The sequence below is a fragment of the Euwallacea fornicatus genome, chromosome 13 (assembly GCF_040115645.1).
Source record: "Euwallacea fornicatus isolate EFF26 chromosome 13, ASM4011564v1, whole genome shotgun sequence".
Classification (NCBI taxonomy): domain Eukaryota; kingdom Metazoa; phylum Arthropoda; class Insecta; order Coleoptera; family Curculionidae; genus Euwallacea; species Euwallacea fornicatus.
The window spans coordinates 3,398,711-3,409,141 of NC_089553.1; the positions used below are offsets into that span (position 1 = coordinate 3,398,711).

Here is a 10,431-nt window from a genome sequence, read left to right on the forward strand (position 1 = left end):
CAATGACAATGACTTCGTCGTTGTTCATTGAAAGAATTAAAAAAGTGGAAATAACACAGGGAGGTCGACAGTATGCAACGGCAGGAAGTTCTGCACGTGCTTCTTGGGCGACATTTCGCCTTTTCGTCGATCGTGATCGGTATTGTGAACTTACAAATCACGTTTCATGATTATTTCATTTTAATAAGTTGTCGATAAAAGTGGCCCACAGATCGAGATCATGACTTTATAGGTAGCCGTATCGCATCATACATCCGAGGTGAGTCAACTTTCAGTAGTGGGACTTTGACAATCGATGGACGGCCTTACTTTAACGCACAAACGTCCCGTAAACGTATCTCTCGAACGGCTTCGTTTTTGAGGTGCAGGGTGTCAAAGTTTCATAAAAAAAAAAAAATAAAAAAAAAAACGCCGTAAATCGAATAGAGAATTCAATAAATAATTTTTATTTTAAAGAAATGTCACTTCCGTATCATTTTTTTTTCCTTAAAAGGTTAAAAGACGCGCCCGTATGCCAGCCACTGGAACAAAAATACGTTGCCGCCAAAAACTGCGCCACTGTCCACTAATATGACGTGCAACATTATATTTTTGAAAATCGCGACCGTTTAGGAAATATTGCAACTTTTCAATAACACCCCGTATCTCGAAAACTCGGCCACGTGAAAGACATGTTAATATGACGTTCCTGCCTTAAAATACGGTCCTTTATCGATTGTCAAACTCCTGCCAGTAAAAGTTGTCTCACCCGCTACAGGGTAGCCGGAAAAATTTTAGGTAATTCAAGAGATTAAAAAAATTGAAAAAAAATTCATGAACATCCTCCAAAAATTGCTTCTTAAAGGGTCTAGGCCTCTTAAAGGGGAATTCAGTTCATTTTAATAAGTTGGTATGGGAAAACTTTTGTTTATGTTAATAATTTAACATGTAACAATTTAACAAAGATTTTCGCCAGAGGCGTTACATAGAGGGTGTATGCTACGTAAATGTCGCCCTAACTTATGTATTTGAGACATTTCCTAACTTTTTAAATCAACTTACTGAATCGCAAATATTTAAAATTTCTGTGATTCAATAATCATTTTGATTTGTATTAATTACCTTATTATTTTTTTATTTCCTATTAACAAACAAGTTTTTTTGTTGTTTATATACTATGAAAATGCATTTTTATTGCATCTTTTACGTTTTTTTCTATTTGTAGCTTTTTTCTCAAAGATTAATAGGTCGATTTTAAGTCGCATTACAACATTAAGTGCAGTTTTGAAACACCTTTGGATTGAGGTGTCCCTTGGGCCATGTTTGAATTTAAAAAAGTCGACCCTTTTGCTTTACCAGTAACGTCAGCAACATTTACGGATATAAACAAACGTCAAAAGATAGTATTTTTTGTCCTATTTAATGCTGCTTTGGTACGTTAAGAAAATAATCATTTTGTTAAAAAGTAAACTCGCGGGATAATTTAGAGCCATACTGTATACTGTTCTTGCATGAGAATCGTTACAAGTCTTGCAATATGTCGCACATGTTTTACAGACCTGTATAACAATTATTGAAATTACCATATACAGCTTTTTTTTAAATAAATTGTATGCAGTATATAAATATCTTTTGATAACTAAAATACTAAGTGGAAGAAAAAGTATTCCATTGCAATAAATTCTTTAAGGGTTTTTCCTCACCGTCCAGTGGGAGGCATCATGAAAAAAATCGTATAAATGAGCCCTTCATTGAACTAAATTAAGATTTAAATCTTACCAATTTCTACCTGGGAACTCACGGCTCCCAGTCTATGAGTAATTTCTAATGTTTCGTTTATCTAAAATATATTTATACCTTTGTTCATTTTATAAAAAAAATAGCTATATTTCCAAGCAACCACATCGGCCCATCTTCATTATGAATAATAAATGAGATAGGTACGAGGATAGTTCCCAGAAGAACCCGACCTGACATAGATGGTGATTTTTTCTGTTAACAATTTGTTTATATTACAAAGACTTAACTTGAAAAAGTTTATATCGGGAGTTTGTTTTGGAGCCGTTTGTAGTTAACATGGAAAAAATTGCTCATCGATGCGTGATTCAATAATTTCATTTGAAATGTCTTAGTCTGTCCAACATCAAAGAGGAGTTAGATTCAATTCTGAGAGAATTTGGTCCTTCGTTATCAATTGTACAATATTAGCTGACAAAGTTTAAACGCGGTCATACGAGCTGCCAGGAAGGAAGTATGCAGTGGTCGACCAGATGACACTCCAGATCTGACCACTCCAGATTTTGCAGTGAACATCTGCAAAATTCTATTGGAAGACCGTCGGAGAAAATGACGTGAGTTAGCATATGTGAAAAAGTTTTCTATATCGCATTTCGACCCAGGGGTTGGATATGAGAAGGTTGTGAGGAAAATGAACAAAAACAGCGCCGTGAGGATGTTTTATGGGACTGTTTTACAGAGTTTTCCAGCAATAAAGGCGAGTTTTGCGTCGCTTCACAACCACGGATGAACCATAGGCCCATAATTTCCCCCCTGAGACGAAAGAGCAGTCAAAACGATGGACTCAAAGGAAAGGATCGGCTCCAAAGAAGACGAAAACCATTTCGGCTGCAGGAAAGGTGATGGCGTCAGGTTTTTGGAATGCACACGGTATAATCTTTATTGACTATCTCCCTAAAGGCAAAACAATGAGCGGAGAATGTTATATAAATTTATTGTGGCGTTTGAGCGCAGAAATTAGAAAAAGTCAACCGCAGTTCGTGAAAAAGAAAATCTTGTTTCATCGAGACAACGCAGCAGCACACTTCTGATATCGCGATGGACAGAATCAATCAGTTTGGTTTCGAACTTCGTCCTGACCCACCCTATTTGCCAGATTTAGCCCCCCCAGATTATGTTCTATTTCCAAACTTAAAAAAAAAATGGTTCGGTGCAAAGGCACTTGCCAATATTGAAGAGATTAGTGCCTATTTGGAAACATTGGAAGCTCCGTACTATAAACAACGTATAGAAGCCATAGAACATCGTGGGGACTATCCTCGGACCGAAGGAAATAATTGAAAATCTGTTTTTCGTACTTAAAGAATCTGAACAATGATTATGCAAAGCGAAGGAGGAACTAAATATAATCGGGAAAAAATTTGTTAGTTAACTGTTTAACAAACGGCATTTAGGATCGATAAGCATCCGTACGATAATATCTCTCGCTAATCTCTGGCAAAGATGGTGGTCACGATGGCGGTCGTCGCTTCTAATTTTTCCCTACATGTTGGTTCATGCCGTACCGTCTTGATCAATTAACTTTACTACCGCCGATCGACTCGGGAGATTTATACCTCCTTAAGGTGGAATAAGCGTTGGTTCCCTAAGGACCGTCGATTTTCCCATGATTGGTGCACAAACACAATCTCATTGTGTATTCTCCGCTAACCCGAACTAACCCGTATAAACAAAGTTTGACTTATAAATGTCGGTGGGCACAAAACAATAAAAGAATTGTCGACCTGGGCGAACCCGTGCCAGTAGCTGAAGATGAACCACAAGACTGGCAAAAAATGATTTATAGGACATTCTGCAAGGAACATTTAGTTTGGCGGCGCGGAACCAACCTACGGGCAAAAAACCATCGGTTATGTTTGACGTTTTGGTTCAATTGTCTCATTCTTGTTTTATTTTTCGTCAGGCCTTTGTATTTGATTGCGGCCTTTATCTCGACGTTTTAAGCGCGCCTCAGATGAAAATCACAAAATTTTAATTAGTAGGGGAGAGTGGGGCCAAGGTAGTTGTGGGACAAAATTAGTAATTCAATCTGACAGCTTAAACGCTAGACGATAGATGGCGCCATTAACATTGTACAGTTTCCTTCGCTGCCGATGGTGACGGGTTAAATTTAAAATTTTGTCGCCATTTGTAAAAGTTACGCGCCGATTTATGTTAATTAAATTGCGCTTATAAGATTTTATTAGTATTAATCGTTTTGTTTTGTGTACGATCGGTGTTACAAATTTAATGGGACAAGTTATTTCGAAGGTAAATTAGGATTATGACGTTTGTTTGCCAATAAAACTTCCGTTCGTTGGTCAAAATATTTGAAAATTAATAAATTTTGATTGTGACGCAAAGATGGCGGTTAATTTCTTTTCATTTTTAAGCTTTATTATGCGTACTTATGGGCGAAAAATGCAACCAATCGATAAAGAAACTTTATCTAAAGCCACTGAGGCAGTAGAACGTAGTGATCCGATATCCAAGGCTGCAAAACTATTCAAACCTAATTATGAATTTTTGCGCACATACGTCACTTGTCCTAAATAACTCTAAATAAACACGTTTCAATGAATCAAAAATCACTAAAAATGTATTTCTCTCTACCATTTTCTTTCATTTTCAGCATTTAAACGTTTCCTACCTTTACCCCAGTAGTGGGGATCAACAAGTTTTTTCATTTTCCGGCCATAGCTCAGCAGCGTTACCAGCTACAACAAAACGGTCCACGACGAAATTGCAGCTGAATGATCAAGCTATGTAACAGTTATTTTCGTGTTCTTCATAACTCTTCCAATTTGCTCACTGATGTCGAAAATATTTTATTACACCACTATACATGCAGCTCTTGTTAAATGTACTGTAACACGCTGACAACTTTCATAAACTCGATATAAAAAAAATGCTTAAACACCTGCAATTTTATTTAAAAAAAAAGGCATTTAATGCATTATTTTCAGCGACCAAAACATACAAAGCTATATGCAGACCACTACTGCATTACGGTCACGAGTTGAGGGCCAATGCAACAGATAAAACCAAACCATACATACAAACAAGAGAGCGGATTGCCCTTAGACTGACCACCAAGAGCAGACACTCTGGAAACCCACTACACAACCCATCAAACCAACTACTGTATCAATGTACGCGTATGACAAGAATGGTCAAGATACAGGCCAATTGGAGGGACAACCCTCCCGATTGGACAATACTGAGCCCACTTTGTCTGGCAGGACAGACGAAACAAGCGAAATTCCGTCTTCCTTCAAAACCCTTACTAGAATGCCACTGGCAGCTGAGCTCTTCTTTGTTTTTTGATTCTCCCTTTTGATCTTTGTTTTTGTTGTGTTTTCGACAATTTTTCTCGTCCTAGTGAAATGTGTTGGCTTAATAATTAATACGTTGGATTGGTCGTGGTGGCCCTATTAGTTGGCCTCCAAGGTCTCCAGACCTCACACCACTAGACTATTGTTTGTGGGGTTGGTTTAAAACTGAAGTGTACAGAGTAAAAGTGGACACTCAAGATGCACTAATTCAACGCATAGAAATGCTGCAGCTGCTATCAAAGAAAGACATGAAACGATCAGGAGCGCAACGAATGCTCTTCATAGACGAAGTCGAAAATGTTTAGAAGTTAATGACAATATTTTTGAACATTTACTGTGATATCCAAACGTTAATTTATGGAATTTCTTATGAAATTTATAAATTTTTTTAATTTTATGTTTTAATTTTATTTACGCTATAACTTGTAAACAAACGAAAATCGGACAACATTTGAGTTTTTTTACATTTATTTTTCATGTACTACACGCTCCTGAAGTTTGGCACGATCCTCCCGACTCACCCTGTATATGCATTATTTTCGATATTCAAATTTCTCATCTCTATCTCAGCTGCCCCTACTAATCTTTTAATTTCGAATGAAAAAGTACTCGTTGCAGCATATCAAATTAAAGATAATTTAAAGAGGAGTCTAACGGTATACTCACATCTCAAATTGGATGTTCAGTTTCTTGAAAAAAAAATTGAACGGAGTCCATATCTTAACAAGATTAAAAGTTTTAATTTTACCCGAAAATATCTCGAAAACCGTTCGAGGTAAGTACTTTTCTTAATGGCACCTTTTCTGTGGAAACGAGTCTATTCTTTTCAAATTTATGCAAAAGATCGATTTACGAGGTTTGCTTAAAAAGTTATGTTAGTTTTTTCAAGCACATGTACGACGTAGATGGCGCTAGCTATACGTTAGTGAGAAATCGATGTTTTAGACAGATTTGTCGTACCCAAACTCCGCCTTATGCAAAATTTAATCTCAAAAATTTGCAAAATGCAAGTTTCATCGACAAATTACAAAAAATTAATAATTGTTTTTACAATCTGCAAATTGAAAAGGACCAAGCTTTACGTACGACTAGTTCCGCTTAACCGCGTTATCTTTCAAGGCTGCCTAACCCCCTGCTGATTTGTACCATTGTTTCTGGGACACCCGGTATATTGCTATATGTATCTTGGCCCCACTCTCTCGTACTTCGAAGCAATTTTTCCTCGAAAATGGACATGTTCAATTTATCAACTCCGTCTCCTATGCTGGGGATTTTTTTGAAGTAATTATTTATTAAGGCACCACGGACACCAAAGAGCGCCGCCGATTTCTCTATTCGACACACAGACCGTCGGAAATTATTCATAAACAATTAGGGACATTATTAACTCACCACGCTAAGGGACGTATTTTTAACGCACATAAACTTTTATTTTTATGTTAATAACGCTGATTTGACAAAGCACCTTTCACCGCGCGGGATGTCCTATAAAAGCCAAGAGATGTTCGTTAAAGACTTTAAAACAGTGTTGAAAAATCGTAGGATTTGTTGAATCTCATCGTTCGTTAAATTTTTGCTGTCCAATCTAAAAAGTTCATGCCTACTTTATTAAAACATCGTTTAAATGAAAATAAGGTACTGCTTATCCCAGCATTATGGTAATGCAAGGAGATCTAACTGGAAGTATAATGAAAATATATGTTATCATTTCTGAAGCTTATAAACGTGCAAAACACGGTACTTTAGGCATTGTTTATAAACGAGATTCCTGACTAGCATGGGATGGTTCTTGAGAAGAGGTGTTTTTGAAACTCGAATCTTTGCTTGCATGTGCTAATAATACGAATTTTGTCCTAGAATTTCTCTAACTTGCATATAATGATCTCTTCAGGCTTAGGAGAGAATTAACAATTCTTGTAGGCGGAATTATAGCGTGGCCAATAGAAATAAAAATATACATGGACTCGTTACCAATCAGATATTCCCATAATGTGGCCTACGACTTTCAGAACCGTACACACGTTTGGTTCTATCCACATCACTTGAATTGCTAATTATTCTTAGTGGAATCGTTCCGCATTTATTTACGCCTGTTTCATTAGAAAATGAATATTTACTTAGTGTTTGAATACATTAATTCTGTTGGGTTGGATTTATGGGAAATGCATTTGGAATTAGGACTAGGCGGTCTGGTTCCGTCCCATGTATGGGCATTGTTGCCCGAGGCGAACTAGTGAGGACTAAAATTAACTTACAAGTTTATGTTGAATTTATAACACCGCCTCGAACATTCAATAAATAAATTAAATAAACAGCAGCAAGTGAGTATGCAGTAGTTTCGTTCTTCTTAAGGCCGAACGCAAGGAACCCAATAAATACATGGAGAAAATCCGCAAGGTGTGAAAATGCCAATTTTACTGCCGCCGCATTTTTAGTCCTCAGTAATCACTAGGCTTAACGTCCCGCCGCTACTGGGACACTGCGAGTGCGACTTTAAACGAATGAAAATAAAAGTTACCTTCCGCAGAAGTAAAAGTTCTGTACTGCCTAGGCTGTAAAATCCCAGTTTGGTGTATGAAATGAGTCAGCATCGCGTCACTTTTTATATAAATCGGCGAAAACAGTTATTTGTTTAACTAGGCTATGGAGGAAGCTAAACTAGTTATTTGTTTTATGAGGTGGAAAAGTAGCCAGTTTATTGCCGCAGCGAAGCTGCAGAATGATGAAATAAGCTAATGCGGCAAATTTACATTTTCGCAACGCACAGTTTTTTTTTCCCGAATGACAAAATCAGTGATTTAACGAAAAAGTGAAGCAGTGACGCCAAAGTCAGGCTCTGAAGTGTGCCTTTTAATGACAAGGCCGTAAAGAAACATTTTCATTGACATTAAAGCCGACACCTTACGGCCTGCTTTGTGTTAAGACTTCGTCGATATACGCTTGATTCATTTTGGGTAAAATTTCTAACCGATTCGGTTTTATTTACCGAATAGTTAATAATAAAATCAATAATAATTTTCCTGTGATTAAACAAATTTAAGATTATAGAATACTTTAAAGCGGTCTATACAAGACCAGGAATTCCGGGTAAAAAACACAATCATCAAATTTGATAAATTCCTGCTTGCTATCGCTGTTAGTGGAGTGCCCTGGCGGTGGTAACACGTGTGGGAAACCTCTCTGGATCTCCCCTTTTTCGATCAGTACCTTGGCCACGATCATGACGTAGTCTTTCAACCTCGGATCTGCATTCCTTTTCCTGCAAGCATCACCTTCTCCACAGCCAGTTTCACTAAAATAAAATAATTTCATACCCGTAGTGACTGGCGTAATAGGGGTTATTGGCGAAATACGTCCCTTTTCCAAAATTGTACTCCTTGACCATTCTCCAGTTGAAGTTGTATTTGAATATCTCATTCGCAGCGACCAGGCTGGTACCATGGTACATAAAGCGGTTCGTAAACTTATCTCCGTACTTCCTTTCATTGAGCTGGTAGTGGAGCATCAAGTACGGGTTCCAGATGCGTTTCATCGCTTTTATTTCGTAGTAACTTCTAAACTTTCGGTTTCTGCAAAATGCTCCAAAAATAGAGTTGATTGTTGCAAATCTGGCGATAAATATTCAAGATGGCGAACGTAACTGATGATTCACATACAGCAGTCGCACCATCTTGATCTGCGGCTTAAATTCTTACCTAAAGAGGACATTTTCGACGAAATTTTCACTTTTCAGATTTAGTGATTCTAGCTGATAGGCATTGGCTTTGGGAAGGGTGGGAAGGTGATGTTTTTGCAAGCTGCGCAACAAGTCTGTGAGCAGATCTTCGTTTGGTGAGCTACGTATGAACGGGTGGGAGGTTTGAAGCAGTAGAGATGAGGCTGATAATAATAGAGGTGGTGGTGATTCAGTGCGACTGTCCAAAGGAGTCACGGTTTTTAAGGACGTACTAGGATGACCAAATGGACACTTTGGTAATGAAACCGAAGGTTTAACAATTGTTATTGAAGTGTCTACAAGTGAAAGTTCAGATTTTAGGGTCGTTGAATATAAGGCCTCAGGTGCTATAGGAACCACTGGAACCGAATGTACGGCAACATCAAGACTTCGAAGTTTAGGAAATGGATCTGAAGTATTGACACTTGTTGTCGAGGTATACAAATATGGGAGTGTGGGCTTTAAGGTTGTAGACGCACTTGTGGGTTCTGGTTTCAGTGGAACAGATAATGGCAAATACGTTGGAGAATCTGCAACTCGAAGTTTTGGAAATGGATTTGAAGTTTCAAATATTTTTTTTGACATATCCAGGAATGAAAATTTCGAATGGATGAACGTTTCTTCCTTTCTCTGTTCATTTTTTTCCGTCAAGGATTTTGAACTACTTTTGTGTTGAGACTCTAATGAAACCTTTGGAGTCAAAATTATGGGAATATCTTGAAGTTGAGGTTTTAGAATATTTGGCGGCTGGATGGCGATCGTTGGACTGCCTCGATGGGGAGGAGAGTGATTCAAAGTTGATTCAGTAGCCGAAAGCTTGGGAATAGATGGATCCCATGTTTCAAATTTCGGTGAAGAAACTGTGGTTTTTAAGGTCCTATGAGAATCTACAGCCGCAGATATCGATGGAATTTGGGCTTTCGAGTTTCTAGTAGTTACATTCTGATTTTGAATGTCTTCTCCTGAATTGCTTGTCTTCCCATAAGAAAAGCAACTTTTAAAGCTCTCTGAGCTCTATAAAGCATTCGATGAGCGAATCAGTCCTAATAATAAATTATTGATTGGTACTTACAGTTCTGGTACCTTCATAAATTGTCGATATTTTTGGTCTAGTACTAATCTCCGTATTGGTCGAAGACTAGAATCGACATTAATGGAACAAACAGTGTATCTCTGGTATTTCTTTACATACCCTAGGGAGGGGTTGTGTCAATATAGGGGGTGATTGTAGCACTGTAGGAGGTGGTGTTTCCTGAAGGATATTGTCGGTTTTTTCTTCATCTTTACAAGAACATATTTTGCAGCAATAAAACCACCTATGGAACTTCATAATTTCACAATGTAAACGTTTCGTTCAAATCTATATTGTATGTATATTGATTGATTTCTGTACGTAATCTTTAGGAGATAAGAACATATATTTTTGTTCATGTTCAAGCTCAATTCAAATTTAGATAATATTGTGTCTAATGTATTAGTATGTATTAGTTCACTTCACGTTCATAATGGTCCATTTTAATGATATTCGGGACATTGCTTATGTCCAATAATTCTACAGGTTTAGATATTTTTATGTCCAAAATTACATATGTTTTTGCAAAAGTGCATTTTGAAATTATTCCCTTC

The 10,431-nt window shown here is 37.4% G+C and overlaps 1 protein-coding gene across 1 annotated transcript; it reads right to left on the reverse strand.

Annotated features, from left to right (window-relative positions):
* Positions 1–8,111: 8,111 nt before the first annotated feature.
* LOC136342812 (uncharacterized) lies at positions 8,112–10,194 on the reverse strand. The gene is made up of 5 exons (XM_066288986.1): positions 9,998–10,194; positions 9,878–9,943; positions 8,786–9,819; positions 8,405–8,659; positions 8,112–8,349 (listed from the first exon to the last, which is right to left on the reverse strand). Exons 1-5 carry the CDS (start codon positions 10,133–10,135, stop codon positions 8,145–8,147), a joined length of 1,698 nt encoding a protein of 565 aa, XP_066145083.1. The 5' UTR covers positions 10,136–10,194; the 3' UTR covers positions 8,112–8,144.
* Positions 10,195–10,431: the final 237 nt, after the last annotated feature.

Excerpts from the sequence above, each read along its gene's own strand:
- LOC136342812 (XM_066288986.1), bottom strand. The coding sequence starts at position 10,135 with ATGAAGTTCCATAGGTGGTTTTATTGCTGCAAAATATGTTCTTGTAAA. Across the intron at positions 9,820-9,877 it reads TTTATGAAGGTACCAGAACT|AGCTCAGAGAGCTTTAAAAG; the intron begins GTAAGTACCAAT and ends AATGCTTTATAG. Across the intron at positions 8,350-8,404 it reads TATTACGCCAGTCACTACGG|GAAAAGGAATGCAGATCCGA; the intron begins GTATGAAATTAT and ends TGATGCTTGCAG.